The 17,207-nt window shown below is 33.3% G+C and overlaps 1 protein-coding gene across 3 annotated transcripts; it reads right to left on the bottom strand.

The window, feature by feature from the left end:
* Positions 1–1,454: 1,454 nt before the first annotated feature.
* Positions 1,455–9,828, bottom strand: LOC110650594 (uncharacterized). 3 transcript variants are annotated; one of them, XM_021805636.2, is made up of 17 exons: positions 9,542–9,828; positions 9,313–9,438; positions 9,117–9,176; positions 6,872–6,985; positions 6,716–6,803; positions 6,225–6,364; positions 6,038–6,139; positions 5,499–5,570; positions 5,328–5,427; positions 5,166–5,248; positions 4,109–4,186; positions 3,921–4,019; positions 3,781–3,831; positions 3,386–3,442; positions 3,152–3,193; positions 2,454–2,493; positions 1,455–1,917 (listed from the first exon to the last, which is right to left on the bottom strand). In XM_021805636.2, exons 1-17 carry the CDS (start codon positions 9,683–9,685, stop codon positions 1,697–1,699), a joined length of 1,617 nt encoding a protein of 538 aa, XP_021661328.1. In that variant the 5' UTR covers positions 9,686–9,828; the 3' UTR covers positions 1,455–1,696. The 3 variants fall into 3 exon arrangements, with proteins under 3 accessions (XP_021661328.1, XP_021661345.1, XP_021661353.1); XM_021805653.2 differs by having other exon boundaries at positions 1,771–1,917; positions 2,359–2,493; XM_021805661.2 differs by having other exon boundaries at positions 1,772–1,917; positions 2,365–2,493.
* Positions 9,829–17,207: the final 7,379 nt, after the last annotated feature.

The raw sequence follows: 17,207 nt of genomic DNA, 5'->3' as shown, positions 1-17,207 counted from the left end.
TTCTAATATTTAGAAATTTAAAGTGAAAAAATTTAATTATTTTTCACTTGATAAAAAATAAAACAAACTTTCACTTGGCTTGCTTCTTAATGTTCAGATTTGCACTGGCTTGATCACTCCTGCTGTCCTCCCCATTGTAGAGAGGAACGCAGCTTAATTTTTGGCTTTTGTCTTGTCCTTGCGTGGTTGTGTTTTTATCGTAAAAAAAAAAAAAATTATAAAAAAGAATTCAATTAAATTCTCTAATAATTATACTTATTTTTTTTAAAATAAATTTTTTAAATTAGAAAATTAAATTATTTCATTTCAAATACGATAATTAAATAAAAAAATAAAAAAAATAAACTCCTATAAAATTTTAATTTTTCATACAAAAGAAATATGATTTTATTTATGAAAATATTTTTCTAAATAAAACCATAATGTACAATTATGAATCAAATATAAATGGAACCTTATAGAGATGTTTTTGTTTGAGAGAGTAATAGACTTGTCAGGTGGTTTATTTAAAACACCATCTTTTCTTGGGTAAAAAGAAGGCCCAGAGAAATTTTTTTGAGCAATTGGGCTTGAATACTTCGGTCCAGATCCATGAGAAGAAGCTGTCATCCCTGTTCCTTCTCCTTGCATGCTTTTTGTCATACCTTTGGAAAAATGCCAGTGTTCCCGTTCCACTTCTCTGGCTAATTTCATTGTGCGGTATAAATCCACTGTATCATAGGACCGTAGCCTCACTCTAATATCCTCTTGTAGTCCACTTAAGAAATACCTCAAACATTGCTTATCTGACATTAACCCGAGAAGCTCTAGCTACAAACTCATCTACATATTCAGCAACAGTTCTTGTTTGCTTTACAGTAGCTATATGCTCGTATGGGTTTTCAGCAAGATCATCCCTGTAGCGTTGCACTAGTTTTCCTCGTAATTGCTCCCAAGCCAACTGTGGATTGCGTTGTCTCAACCATCAGAGCCAATGTAGCGGTATGCCTTCCATGCTAACAAAGACTAACTGTACTTTTAATTCGTTTTGAACACCATGAATCTCAAAATACTGTTCGGTCCTTGCAAGCCATCCTACTGGGTCACTCCCATCAAAAGATAGCATATCCACCTTCTTTGCAACAGTACCAGCATCTTCAAGCAACAAAGTTCTAGCAGTGGGTTTAACGGTAGAAACGTCTCCTTGTAATGTTGTTTGAGTCGATGGATCTGTTGTTTCTCCCACCACAATAGTTGTTTTGTCCTTAGCCATTGTTGCTATCATATTTTCCAATCGACTGAATCTCTGTTCTTGGTCTAGGCACATAGCAGTTATAGCTTCCTCAATGGTATTTACCTTCCTCTCTACTTGTTCCATTCTTTCCTCCATTCTTGTTTTTGGCATATGGATCCGGCAAGTCGGACCACAAAAATGGTAGGGTAAGGAATATTTATCAATAGAAAATTAACTCAAGTAAGAACAATATAGAAACTGCGATTGATTGTATTAAAGTAATACAAATGTTTGATAGACTTTCAGCACAATACAACCCTTCGGAAATACAATTCCATTGATGGCTTCTACTATAGAAATAAAAGACAAAAAAAAGAGATAAAAGAAAGATAAAAATGGCTGGTGATCCAACCCCCAGGATGACTCCCGCGCATATAACAATTCTGCCCAATTTTACACAATTCCTCCAGAGTCCCTTCTGCTCTATTCTTCATCCCTTATATTCTGCTTTGCTCCCATTACTGTAACTGCTTTCAGCCACGTGTTCCTTCCTCCATATTTCTCTCCAACGTCCATTTCCAGCTGTGTAGTACTCTCCTTGTCTATTTGCAGCAGTGTAGTACACTCCTTGTCTCTTCCTTCGTTCCTCCTTCTAGTATAAACTTTGAATGGTCTTGGGCCAGAAAGAGTAATAGCACCTGGGACTGTTGAAACAAAAACATCTCTATCAAAACCATATCAACATAATGATAAAAATAATTACTTTTATTAATTAATTACATAAATTAAAATACGTATTACTTAAAAAAAAAAGGTAAACTTAGATAAAAGAACAATTTTACAAAATCAAATAGAGTGATTCAGAAGTGACACTTGGAGGCCTATAGAAGAAAAACATCTTGCTTTATATATATATATATATTTGTGTGATGATGTGATGATCTAACCAGGAAGTTAAAGATCATCTTAGAAGCATTATTGACAGGAACCTACAAATACCTAAAGCAGACAAAATATTTTGTTAATGACTTAAAATTCATTTGCATTTTGTAGACTTGAATATGAAGAAGGGAATACATAAAAAATGAGGTCTGTTTTGCAATTCAATTGTACATGTACAAGCAAGAGTTGAGTCAATCACGTACACATACATAAACTTATAATTGAAGAAGTTAATGAACTAAATTTTCATCTCATAAAACTCCCTCTTTTTGAGTATCTTCAATTGCTGCTAGTTCACCTATGCTTGTACCGGCAATGTATCCACCAGACCATGCATTCTGTGAAGAGAACAATTGATAGTGAATTTAAGTAAGAACTAATAGTAAAACTTGAGGGCAGTGACCATTATTCAAACAGTCTAATTTGTAGAGATCCATAGCATACATTGGTGGGATTACCCAGTTCATTTGTGTCAAACAATTATTTTAAAAAATTCATTATGGATTCAGTTTGCTCCACTAATGGGAATAGTTCCAAAATTCTGGTGAGGATCAAATAGATTAAAATGGGACCTCCCAGTGAAGAAAAGAAAATATTCCAGTTCAGAAATTAATTTGCTTTACTAATGGAGTATTTCCGAAACTCTGGTGATTTACATCTTAGAGACCTAGTTGCAATATTCAATATTTAAATTCTATCCAAAGTTCTAATTCCCCTACTTGGAAACTAGAATTTGGCAAAAATTCAATTCAAATTAGTTTCTTTCTGCTCGACTCTCATGTTTGGAATGAAAAAATTCAATTCTTTAACTTAAAAAGAAATTCCTATTAAAAGAAAATGTGAAAATTCAATTGAATTCTTTTATTTCAAATGATTTATTCTAAAGGAAGCCAATAAGTGCAAACCTTAAGCAGAAAAAGATTTGCACAGTGAATAAAGAAGTTACCAAACAACTTTATATATATATATATTGTAATGAAAGGATGCTTTTTCTACCTGGAAATTAAAACCACCAGTCACCCCATCAACATTCAGTACCTGCAGATGATGTTTTAATGGTCATGAGATCCATAAATAGATACTAGAATTCACTGAAACCTGAGTAATACTCGCACGGTATTTCTCATTTGACATTTCGGCAATGAAATTTCAGCATGAAAGGTGTCACAGTAGCTTGCTCAAAACAAGGAACAAAAAGCCAAAAGGTCTAAGATGATTACGAGACAGTACCTCTCCTGCAAAGAATAGCCGCGGACATATCTTGCTTTCCATTGTGTTCAAGTAGATCTTCATGAAAGAAAAAAAAAACATTTATATTTTAAGTAAATATGTGTGTTTGTGTGCGTGCGCGTGTATGTGTGTGTGTCAGAAAAAGAGAGAGAGTGTGTGTGTGTATGTGCGTGCTTGTTTAGCATTGAGGTTGGAACTTGGAAGGACAAAATTGCTTTTCAGGAAAAAGCACTATTTTAGGTGCTGTTAAAAAAAACAATTTAGAAAAAATCATTTTATTATTTTAGTATTCTTATAATTAAAACTTAACAAATTTAATTTTAAATACTCTCTAACTAATGTATATAAAAAAAATATTTTTCTAAACAGCAATGCCAAACAGGCCAAGAGAGAACCTCGGACAAAGGAACTCCTCCAGCAGTGACGAACTCATCCTTAAATTGCCCCTACATTAGGAGTAAATGCGGATTATCTAAAGAAAGTGTCACAGAATATCAGGAATAGAGCTTAGCAATTTCACAGTGTGGAGTTGTACCTTTCCTTTTATGCTAAATGTACAATGTTTCAAAAGATCGGCAATAGAAATGATAAAGTTATTTGATATGGAAGCCCATAAGGTATCTCCAATTAAACTCTGCATACGAATAACAAAAGAAGCATTTTATAAATTGTTTTATGGCAAAATATTAGCATAAAAAAAATTGTTTTGAAACAGCCAAGGACCTCACGATCCAATATATATTTCCAAAATCTCTTTGCAAGGCCAAATTCTGAAGGAAATGAATTGACTGCTTTTTGCTTCTGCAAACAAATATGATGTTAAGAAAGGGTAAACTAAAGTTATTCAGTAAACCTACATTACTAAATAAAACAGAAAGGAAGATGTCACTAATTAACAAGAAAGCATGGAAATGCTAGTTGGCTAGCGGCATGAGCAGAGCAACGTGGTGGTGAGTAGGGTCAATTGACCCCACAATTTTTTTTTTCAAACAAAAAATCCCATACATGCAGTGGACAAATCTTTATTTGATTCTGTGCCCAAAAAACAAAGGCCCAAAAAAATGGAAATTCAATCCTAATCTAACAATCGATGGCCCAAAAAATCTAAGGATGCCCGCTTAAATTGAATTGGCTAATCCAAGTCCAAACTAAATGACTGAGCCCCTCTGCATCTCAAGTGCAATTAACTCATATTACTAATTATCCAATTGTATGGCAACTTTAATCACACACACACACACACACACACACACGAATAATATTTCTTTGAATTGAGTATAATAAAATTATTTTGACCCCACTAATTCAATCTCTTGACTCTGCCCAACGGATAATAAGACGGTAAAAAAATTTTTTTTCCCCCAACTGCCATTATAGTTGTTGAAAGTTAATTTAAATATTTGATGAGGAAACCAATGACATATCATGTTTGATGAGGTTTTTAAAACTTTTATACCTCACACTTTTGCTAATTAGGTTACATTTTCCTAAAAAGCAACATTGGAAGGCAAAATCCTCACATCATCACAAAGTAAATGACTTAATGCCCATTTGTTAAGTTCTATGCACTTGTGGTATACTCATCCAAACTGATAAGCCAACCTACAAAAATAAGTTACCTATCTATGTAGGTCAACCATGGCGAGTTATGTTATCCAAAGACTAGCTTCAAATCGCCTCACAACTCTATTGTCCAGTGTCAAAAATTATTTTCCAATTTCAAACTCGTGCAACATAATTTTACAGAACTTGCAAGAAGCAATATTTGACTGAAGATTACCGCAAATTTATTCTTGTGTTGACTGAGGATTGACTTTATGTCTTCTATATGCAAATCAGGTATAAAATCCACTATAAGCATGCCTGCGTCCAATCTTGTTAAGTTAATAAAGAAGAAAGACAAACGAGGGGATGGGGGACAGAATCAAGCTTTTCATAATACCTTTGTAACCTGAAGTAAACAGATCACGAGCACCCCAAGCAGATAACCGGAGAATTACTGGCCCACTGAGTCCCCAATGTGTAACTAGCATAGGCCCAACCTGAATTTATAAGTTCCAGTTAAATCTTGCTATCTTTACACATATAAATCATTGCAGTTGGGAAAGCTTACCTGTTTAAGGTATGGAATATTCCTTTGGACATTTTCTAATTTCAGCTTGGCTTCAACTTTAGGAAATGTAACCTAAGAATTAGAAAAACAAAACAATTAACAAAATAACGTTAGTATAGCACAAATTCAACTTGTGAAAATGCCTAGAAATATCTAGATACTCTGGATATGTATGTTTATCTAGAATGCCTTAATGAAGGACAGAATTTGAAAAAAAAAAAGAAAGAATATACAGAAGAAAATTATGAAAATATTTTCCATGCAGCTGAACCGGCAAAAATTACTGTTCTTTATTTTATTTATTTATTTATTTTTTTGGGTTGGAGGGGGGGGGGGGGTGTGGGCCGGGGGAGGCGGGGAGAGAAGGTATTCTCATTCTGAAAATAATGGAACAGAGAAAATTGATAAATGACTCTATTAATAGTAAAAATAATAGTGTCTTTTACTTGAATACTCATATTACATAAACAAAAATAATAGATTTTGCCAACTTTTAAAGTAACACGGAAAAGTCTTAGCTGATTAAAAAGAAGCTTTACCCCTGACAACTCTGCAAGCAATGAATCTTCAATCTTGAAAGTAAATAAACTTGGTACTGGATCCACAATTGAATGGCCAAGCTGAGTTGCAAGACTATAACCCTGAGACCCAAAAAAAAAATGGCAATTTTATTAGGAATCTCAGTTATACACATGATGATTCAAGTGAACATTAATCCATTAGTACCTGTCGGCTACTCCCGCTCGCAATCAATAGATAATCAGCTTCAACAGATTCAAAAACTGTACGTTTCTCAATCTTCAGATGAAACTTTCCACCAGCATCAACAGAAGCATTTATTACAACTTTTCCAGTTTGTAGAGAAACTAATAGAGGAACTCACATTTTAGATTGAATAGCTTTCAAAATTTTCACAATATTGAGAAGACTCCTATTTAAATGGTCTAAAATTCATATCCCAAAAGGAACAAATAAACATCTTCCCAAGAGTTACAAGACCAGCTTTGAAGGCTCATAAATCAACATCTCATAAAATGTTATTCAGAATGGGGATTACACCCTTGAGTTACTGATAATATTATCTTTATGCCAAACAGATACTTTGAAGAAAAAGAAGAAAGAAACAGGAAGAAAGAGAGATTGCTATAAAAATGCATAAGTTTTAAGTTGAGGCCAGCAAATTAAAATACATGAACTGTGGGCTAAGAAAAACCTACCTCCCTTGTGCTTTGCCTCGGTTAGAAGACAATCAATAATTGAAGACGAGCTATTGCTGGTGGGAAACACCCTTCCATCATCCTCAATCTATAGGCACATAAGCATAAATAACAGAATAAGGGAAGTAACAAAATATAGGCAGTTTTCATGACAACCTTCAGTGCTACCCCATGATCAGAAAACCAGGACATGGTATCCACTGGGCCATGTGTGTTGAAGAAAGATCCTTTCAATTCTCTATGACCCCTAGGATAATGTTCTGCCAAAATCTGCAAATGATAATAAACATAGAGCAAGTTTTAAAGATTCCCAATTTACAAGTAGATATTCAACAATTTAAGTTAGCAGATACCAATTAGAACCTATGCAAGTTTTAATTTAAATTAAACATTTTATTATACCTGAACTTGTTTAAGAGAGTGTTTAGATATCATATAAAATATTTTGGTAGGGGAATACAACCAACACTTCCCTATGCACTCTCTTTTATACACTTTTTTTCTTTATTATTATTATTGGTCTAAATTTTATTCCGTGTAACTTGAAACCTATCGTACAGGTCGAATACAGTTCAGTATTATTTTTTTTTCACTCTTTTTAGTTAGATCATGCGAGAATTTATAAAATGAAAATAATTAATAAATAGAAATTTCATGCAATCAAAAATCATAAATTTAATTTATTAAGAAATTTAAATTAATATAATTAGTAAAAGAGCCAAAATTCACAAATAAGTTTAGAATTTGCAGAGTCTAAAAATGGATACTTTATTCAACATGTAAAATAGGTTTTAGGTTACATGGGATAAATAATGAAGGAAGTATATAAAGAGAATGCACAAGAAAGTGTCACTAGCATTTCTCATTTGGGTTATGTCTAATGTGAAAACCTTACACCAAACTCAAGATGTCCAAGAAACTGATCGATATCACAGTTGTTCATCAAACCTCCCTCCCTCTCTCTCTCTCTCTCTCTCTCTCTCTCTCTCTCTTTATATATATATATTCCTTATAAATAATGCAAGATCCAAAAGAAAGTAAAGACTGGTAAACAAGTTCTGTAAAGTTGAATATTGAATTAATCTGCCCAATTTCAGCTCCAAAAACTTCATATAGTAACACGTCAATAAATGATCAAATACCAGTATCCAAATATAAATGCTTCATACATTTATTATTATTTTTTTTTATTTTAAAGAAACCTCACTGTATTCATTTTCTGTTATACACTCAAGATAATATAAAAAATTCAATCAACTCAACTCAATTCAACTCAATTCAACTAAGCCTTTATCCCAAAAATTTAGGGTCGGTTATATGGATTCTCTTTCTCCATTCTAAACGATTTTGGGTTAAATCTTCAGAAATGTGTAGTACTTCTAGGTCATGTTGTACTACTCTCATCCAAGTCAATTTAGGTCTACCCCTTCTTTTCTTTCTATCCTCTAATCTAATGTGTTCTACTTGTCTAACTGGAGTTTCCATATGTCTACGCTTCACATGACCAAATCAACTCAATCTCCATTCTTTCAACTTATCCTCAATTGGTATCACTCCTACCTTTTCTCTAATACTCTCATTACGGATTTTATCTAGTCTAGTATAAACACTCATCCACCTTAACATTCTCATCTCCGCAACTCTTATCTTAGACACATATGACTCCTTCAGTGTCCAACACTCACTACCATATAATATGGCCGATCGTATGGCTGTATGGTAAAATTTTCCTTTCCATTTATTGGGAATCTTGCGATCACATAAAACTCTCGTGGCACTTCTCTACTTCAATCATTCGGCTTTAATCCTATGACTAACATCCTCCTCACATCCCCCATTTACTTGAATGATTGAGCCGAGATATTTAAAATGATTACTCTAGGGCAGTACCACTCCATCCAAACATTTAAAATGATTACTCTAGGGCAGTGCCACTCCATCCAAAATTTAAAATGATTAATCTAGGTCAGTACCACTCCATCCAAACTAACTCCTTCCCTGTCACCAGTTCGGCCTTCACTGAACTTGCAATGCATATATTCTGTTTTCGTTCTACTTAACTTATTAGAGTACTTCTCCAAAATTCTAACTTTCTATTGGCTCCTTCTCGCGTCAATCATATAAAAAATTCAATCATTAAGGAAAAAGAAAAGAGAGAGGGAAAAATGAAAATTACAAACAACAACCTTTCACAGATTTTGAAAGGTCAAAATCCCATTGAGAACTAGTAGATTGTCTCATAAAACATGCTACAAAATTATGGAGAATCCAGTTCAACAAAATACATGCTCTGATACTAACATTACAAGCAGGTGGTTCAACTGAATTCAAAAGCATTGCAGAAATTTCAAAAATTGAAAGAACTCTAAAATCAATCCATTGTGAGATAAAAATTGCTTACCATATGGTCAGAACAATGCCCATTTGTGACATTGCATCTGCCTCCCCCAGATACTTTCACCTGTCAATAAAAATAACCATCACCCATTCAAAAAAGGCCAAGAAAAACAAAAGAAAACATGGGTTAATCAATTGATGTAAGTCTAACAGAAGCCTACTTGTTTAATTCCAAAAAAAAAAAAAAAAGAAATCAAAACCTTGGATAGAGGCTTTCCCTTCTCCATAACCACCACATTAAGATTAGGTGCCACAGTCTTGGCTCTAATTGCCCCATACACCCCAGCAGCGCCGCCTCCAACCACCACCAGCAGCTCCTCAATCGACTATGCATATCAAAATGGAAAAAGATTACATCCTTTTAGAAAGAAAAAGTAAATAAACGAAAGAAAGAACTATTAAATAATTTAAAAAAAGCTCTTTAAAAACCTTATGAGCTCTGGTGGTGGGAATCGCGGTAAATTTGCGTGTGTTGGGAGTTGAAAGCAGATAGCCATAGTTGCTGCTGCTGATATTTGCAGCTTTTGAAGAATTTCCAATTTGGAGGAAGAAGCGCGCTAAACTGAAGCTCATGGATACTTTGTCGGAGCCTCGGAGGTTTGGAGTTATTGTTAAACCAAAGGAATGGTCGAAGATGAGGAGTGGAGAAGGCTTCGTGAGGTGCACCGAGTGTCGTCAAATGATAGTTCCGTTATTTGTTGTGGGACAAAAGAAAGGTAGGGGGGCGGGGGGCAACTTGATAGAAAAATAAATAATAATAATAATAATAATAATAAACACTATTATGAGATTCATGTATTATGTCTAAATTTATGAATTCATATCTAAATTTTTGAACTCAATTAAAATTTCCCACTATTTTATAAAATTAAACTACTTAGTTATTATGTCTAACTTTTTTTTTTATTCTGATTTATGTGAGTCAATGCCTAAATGCTTAGTCTTAGAAAAGAAAATTTTTTATCCTCAAAGTAACCTTATTGTCTCTCCGATTTTCCCTGTCCCTCCCTTTGCTCTCTCTTTCTCTCTCTCTCTCTCTCTCTCTCTCTCTCTCTCACCCCCCTTTCCATCTTTGCCACCCTTGTTTCTTTCTCCCTCCCCCACTCCATCTTTCCCTCCCTTGTTTCTTTCTCTCTATTTCATTCTCCATAATGAAGCAATATAAGTTGGTTTCTTTGACCTATACTAAACTCTTCCCCGCTTGGTTCAGTTCATTAGTTACTCAAGAATCAACAAAACAAACAAACAGATTTTTGCAATCTCAATCTCAAATCAATTATGCAATCATTACCTCAAAACAACAAGTCAAATCTTAACAAAATATAAATTAAATTGAACACACAGATTAACAGATCAAAATTAACAAATTCAATAAACTCAGGTCCTAATCTGTCAAGTAACATCAAATCTCAACAAACTCAAGTCCCAAAAACAATAGAACAAGAAATAACTAACCCAAGTCCCAAAGCCAAGGCCCTACGATTCCTAAATTATAGTGGAGGAATTAATAGCCAGGCGATTGAAGGAGGGATGGAGTGTTAAGAGCTTGAGAGGTGAGGCAAGAGTCTAGACCGTTAGCCATGCTTCGTTGGTGAGGGTCTGTAGAACAAGTTGCCATGGTTGGAATCATTGGGAAACAATGGATGGCTCCTTCATGTTTTCTTTTATGTTCTCGAGTCCTGACGTTGATGGCTCCTTGTGGATCTCGAAGAGGCAAGGTTGGGGGCGACGGTGAGGTTAGGGGTATGGAGTGTGGTCTCTAGAATGTTAGGCCTCATTGATAGTTAGGAAATAGGTTGGGGGAGATGGGGAGCTGGAGTTGAGGAGTGAAGAAATGGAGAAGGAAGACATGCAGTTGGGAAAGTCACCATTGTTTTTCTTTGATGAGGGAGAGAAGAACATAAGCATTAGGGAAGAGAAGTGATTCGGGGCTGGTCAGAATCATTAGGAAACAATGCATGACTCCTATGTGTTCTCGAGTCCCAATGTCGATGGCTCTTTGTGGATCTTGGGGAGATAGGGTTAGGGGTGACGGTGAGGTTAGGGGTATGGAGTGTGGTCTACAGAATGTTAGGCCTCGTTGATAGTTAGGAAATAGATTCGGGGTGATGGGAAGCTAAAGCCGAGGAGTGAAGAAATAGGAAAGGAAGACATGCACGTGGGAAAGTCGACATTATTCTTCTTCGATGAGGGAGAGAAGAACATAAGCATTAGAGAACATAAGTGATTCGGGTTAGGGATTTGAGGGAAGAATAAAAAGGCATTTTTGACTTTTCTCATCTATTTAACAGAATGTGTTAAAAAGTTAACAGAATGACTAATTAGTTCTGTTTAGAATAAATAAGGGACGTTTTAATTGGGTATAAGAATTTTAGAGATCAACTAATAAATTTTGACATAATATAAGAACCTCATAGTAATTTACCCTACTTCTAATTTTATGCAATATATTATGTTTTAAAATCCTATAAATTAATTTTAAATTTAAATTTCTTCACTAAATAATTTATTTATCTATCAAATAATACAATTTTTCCTAACCTAATGAGAAAATTGTCAAAAAATTAAAATACTTATTGAATTTCAGAAATATCATTCATTTATTAGAAAAAAAAAAAACGAAGTTTCTTGAAACAAAAATTTTTTCTTAGGCATGTACTTTTATGAAATCACCCGGTAAAATTTTTATGGCTGGTAAATGATTAAAAAAAGATAATTTATTATATAATTTTTGTTTGCATCAAAAATAATTATTCCGGCTAACTAATTATTTTTAAACTTGTGATTAATTAAATTATTTTTTGTGAAATTAATTTAATTAATTTTTACTGCATTAATTTAATTATGAGGCCTAAAGTATTCGGTATCTGGCATGCTCGCATTCAAGCCGTTTGTTAGCCAAATTATTTTTGCAGCAAATAATTTTTGGCATACCTGGTGGGACTATCTCTTACAATGTTAAATAATTTTTTCAATGTTCTTAACAAAAAATTGCAAACAATTTTTAACATGAATCTCACCTTTTCTTCAGTATTTATTTTTGATATGGTTTCCAATGCCTCTAAAAACAAAAAGCCTACTAAGCAAAGACACTACTGTGCTCAAGAATCAAAGGGACTCAAATTTCTAAGTTCCCCAAATGGTGGAACAATTTGAAAAATAACCAATTCCCCAGAGAGAAGAGGTTCAAAATCCTGACCCAACAAAGACTGTGCATACCTTAGTTGTTGATCCAAAATAGAGACAGAGTGAGTCAGTTTTTGTTACTGTTATTGAAGAAACTAATGCACCATCCATCGTTGCGGTCTTGCAAAAAGACTTAAATGAATGGTTGGATAAAAATGGTCAAACTTTGAACAAACTTGTTGATATAATTCAACTCTTAGTTGAAAAGTTAAAATTTTCAATACCTACATTGTATGATGGTCAGTTTACTAGGCTAGAGGAGTTTGATTCTGTATATAGGAGCCTTAGGGAGCTCGAGAAGCAATCTCAACCAAGAACTCCTTAGGGTGTAATCGTGCTTAGAATGAAAAATAGTACCAGCCACCTCACAAGAGAGAGAAACATGTGGCTAACCAGTTTAGAACATCAGTGTAAACCAGTCACCCCAATAGTAGGATTGTTGCTCATACCTAAATTCTCAGTAATACTAACCTTATAGCTCATCTGGGTGTTTATAATGTAGAGGCAATGGCAAATTCTCAGGTGGTACCACTGCCCCAATAGGCACAAATGCCCCAATCTCATGACTACGGTGCAAGCACCTTAACCAACCACACCAGTGCCTCAGGTATAGCACCAATAGCTCCTCTAGTGACTGCAGAAGTAGTAAAGGATGTTGTTTAGGAGCCTTATGGGCCTGGTCTGCTGCATATATTTTATATGGGCATTTTAGGATAATTTTGCATCCATTTTGCCTTTTTATTTTAAAGTTTTATAGCATTTTAGTCTTTAATTTAGTTTAATTGTTAATTTTTAGTATTTTATATTTGATTTTTGAAATTTTTATATTTTTAATATGTTTTAAGATGATTTGAAGGTAAAAAGGTGCAAATAGAAATGATTTATTGTTTTTTAAAGGCTTAAAGTGGTGAAGAATTGAAGAAAATTTGCTTGAAGAAAGTTAGAGATCTTCCTAAGATCTTACATTGGGTAGTGTTACTTCTCAAATTCAATAGAAAGAAAATTTAAGAGGAACAACAATTTTCAGACAAAGTGACATGAGGTATGTTACCTCGTCAATTGCAGTAAAGAGAAAAGTTAAGGGAGGCCACAATTTTTAGATGATGTCACATGCACCATGTTACTTCACCAGTTTTTCCACACGGGGCATGTTGAAATCCTACACTGGGTCATGTTGTCTAGTAGATTTTTATGCTAATTAGAATTATTTTTATACCTCACACTCATTGTACTTTTTGTCTTTATTCCTTTTTAGCCTATTTTAGGGCAGATTTTAGAGACATATAAATAGATCTTTTTTTTTTTTAGCTATAAGAAAGAGGAAGCCATAAGAAAGAAAGAATAAACCAAAAAATAATAATAAAAAAAAGAAAATAAGGAGAAATGGAGAGAAAAAGACCATGAGAAGGAGAGGAAGCCATTGCTGGATTTTCTCTTGCAAAAGTGACTTGCAACTACAGATTTTCTGAGATTTGGGATTTTATTCACATTGATTTTTCTACTTTTAGCATCATTTTATGTTTCTTTCATTTATTTTATCATATTCTATTGTAAATATCATTATGAGTGAGTAAATTTTCCAAGAATTCAGAGTTAGGTTATAATGTTTTGAATTAATTTGTGGATTTAGATGGGTTTAATTCATATTTATGATATTTATGTGTTTTGATTCATTCTTTGTGTACTTTATTGACTTGCCTAGTGTTGGATTCCATTAGGTATAATTTTTAATCTTTGATTAAAGGATCAAGAAGTAAAAATCTTTGATAGATAATCAAAGTTTTGAACATAATTACCCAGTGTTAGAGATAAACTAGGCATTAAGAGGATTAGTTGGTTGATTAAAAGGCTTAATGGGTTTTGGGTAAATCAAACATTGTACGAGAGTAGAGTTTGGTTTTCTTAAAATACTCTTTGGTTTGCTTGAGAAAGAAATTAAAGGAGATTAGAATTAGCCACCTTTAAACCATGGATTTTCTTAAAAATTGGATGAACCTAGCCAAATCTCATTTGGTTTAAAGCACGAACCCCTACTCTAGAATCACTTTTATTATTAATTGAATTTTGTTCTTGCTTAACAATTATTATTTAGTTAAATTTTGCTTAGTTAAGAATTTATTTACATTACCCATTGCTTTTTTTCTTTATTTTCCATTTAAATTGCAACATTTAGTTAATTTAGTTCTCCTGTAATTCTTCATCAGTCTAAGTAATCAAAACAATTATAGTTTAGCACTTAAATACAATTTCTCATGGGAACGATACTCTACTCATTATTCTATTACTTGATACGACTCGTGCACTTGTGAAAAATATATATCAAGTTTTTGGCGCCGTTACCGAAGGATTGTTTGTTTAATATTAGATGAGTTGGTTGTTTGGTTAATTTAGACAATTTCTTTTTAATTTTCTTTTATTATTACTTTGTGTTTTTCTTTTTGAAGATTTCTTTTATATTTCTAATTTTGTTATCATTTGTCTGTTTTATGAGTTATATTAAGATGTTTTATTATCAGGTCTTTACAAATTTTGTTCAACAATACTTGGAACCTTTTTATGCTACTTGGGGAAGATTCAATGACTTGATAGAGAGATTCTCCAACCACAACCTTTCAAATCAGTCTCTAATTCTTTGTTTTTTATGATGGTTTGGATGAAGCGATAAGAAATTGGGTAAATAATAGAGCTAGGGCAACTGGTGATCACATTCTTCAAAGAAGTCATGAGGAAGCCATTCACTTATTGAATGACATGGTGGATTTTAATTACCATTGGCATTGGGCTTGGAGTCACTAATACCTCTACACTTCTACCAACCCAATATTTTCACACCAACTATCTAAACTTCAAGAAGAGAATGGAGTGAGATTTGAAGACATAGTAGCTAAATTAAATGATTTTGAGAAATCAATAGAGAAAAATAGGCCATCAATCAATATGATGAGGAAACTGTATGAGGAGGAATTAAAGAAGCAAAGTGGGGAACACTGAGATGAGTTATGAAAAAGCTTCATGGGAATCTAAACCTTTGGAAGAAGTAGAACCTAAAATGAAAGAAGAAAATTCTTTTGAAGATGAGTTGAACTTAAAATGAAAGAAGAAAATTCCTTTGAAGATGGGTTAACAATAGAGTTCCTATAAGAGAAGGAGTTAGAAGAGATATTGGTGAGTGAAGAAATTGATGAAGTGGAACTTAAAGTTTAAGAAAATAACTCCTTTCTAGTTAGAGGGTCATTAGAAGAGCATTTACTTAAAGTCGAATCAAAAGAGAAATTGGCGGATGAGGAAATTGATAAAACCATCAATTTGAGCTCATTGATGGTGTTTACGCATACCCCACTAGAAGATCCTTTTCTCTCATGGACATCTCCAGCATCATCTTATGTCATTTATGAGCTGAAATAGTCTTCATCCCAAGCAAAAGATTTCACTCTAAGTGTTGTTCGAGCTAAACACAAACTTTTTTCATATCTAGCCAATCTTGAAGGCACTCAGAGTCAAGACCCACATGTTATGTTATATAACAATTACTATGGGCATCAACCACTCTTTGATAGCACTTTTGAAATGGGTTAAGCTAATGACCTAAAATTAGTGCTCTTTGGGAGGCACCCCAAAATTTTTCTTTTAGTTGTTTTTAAGAATTTTTATTTTTATTTTTACCCCATTTAACTCAATTTTGACATAAATTTCTTTCTTGCAGGTTAAATATGAATTTTTGGGCAATAGTGTATATTGGATAGAACAAATGCAAAATAGGAAAGTTTCTAGCCTTTTCTCCTGTCACACCTTACCCCTCTGTAAGGCGTAACATGATCCCGTAGAATACCTAATGAACTACCGAACTTCACCTACCGATAACTCATTAAGTACCTTACAAGGGATTTAAAATCATTTTCTTATCCTTTTGAAGTGGTGAGCATTTTCTAATAAGTGTTAAAACATTTAATTAGAGTTTGAAAACTAGTTAAAATTTTTGTCCCTTTTTATTTGTCTGCAAATTTTAGAAAAATTTCGGCAGAGTGCAGTCTGTATTTTGAGAAAACAGTTCTTCAAATACCTTTAAAAAGCACTTTCAATGATTTATCTCAATAACTTCATCAATTCCACAACCATCCCAACCAATTTCAACATCATTTCTCAATTTTCAAAATTCAACAATCATCAAAATACTATTAATCAATTTCATTCCAATTAAAATAAAATACTTCCATTCATATTTCATTAAAGATAAAATAATTTATATACATCATTACAAAGATTTATATTAAGAAAAATCCAAACCAAAATTTATTAGAAGCTTTATACAACTGCTTATAACCAATTTTACATGTCCATAAAGTTACATACATTTACATACATCAAACTAGTTTTTACAATCAGGGTATAAAATATACCCGATAGAACTTCAGGGTAGGTCGCTCCACAATCCTCAGCAGCTCACTCTGCTACTCCTCTAGTCTCTATATCTGCATGACAAAGAATAATACCATCACGAGTACTAGGACTCAGTGGTGCACAACATACTGAAATAATCTTTATGCGGAATTTAAATCATATTTATTCAAAAATTAAATTGAACATGAGAAATACATTCAAAACATGACTTATAAAATTTTAATCTAAACAATTTCATAAAAACATACAGTTATATCATGCCATTCGAAACAAATATCATCTCAGTAGCCAGAGGCTTATGAGAAGTCACATCACAAGGCTAGCTAGCTCAAATATATGGGAACCCATTCTTTTTCTTCTTCTACTGGCCCATACCTCAACATTTCAGCCAGAGAAGGAATCAAAATTCGAAACTGATTTCCCTCACTAGTCATGCTAGTGAGGTATTCAAATATGTGGTCATGACACTGTGGTTTCAAAATTATCTTAATAATTTACTAAACATTTATTT

The sequence above is a fragment of the Hevea brasiliensis genome, chromosome 15 (genome assembly GCF_030052815.1).
Source record: "Hevea brasiliensis isolate MT/VB/25A 57/8 chromosome 15, ASM3005281v1, whole genome shotgun sequence".
NCBI lineage: Eukaryota > Viridiplantae > Streptophyta > Magnoliopsida > Malpighiales > Euphorbiaceae > Hevea > Hevea brasiliensis.
The sequence above is the reverse complement of the archived record's forward strand: the minus strand, read 5'-3'. Positions and strand labels throughout refer to the sequence as shown.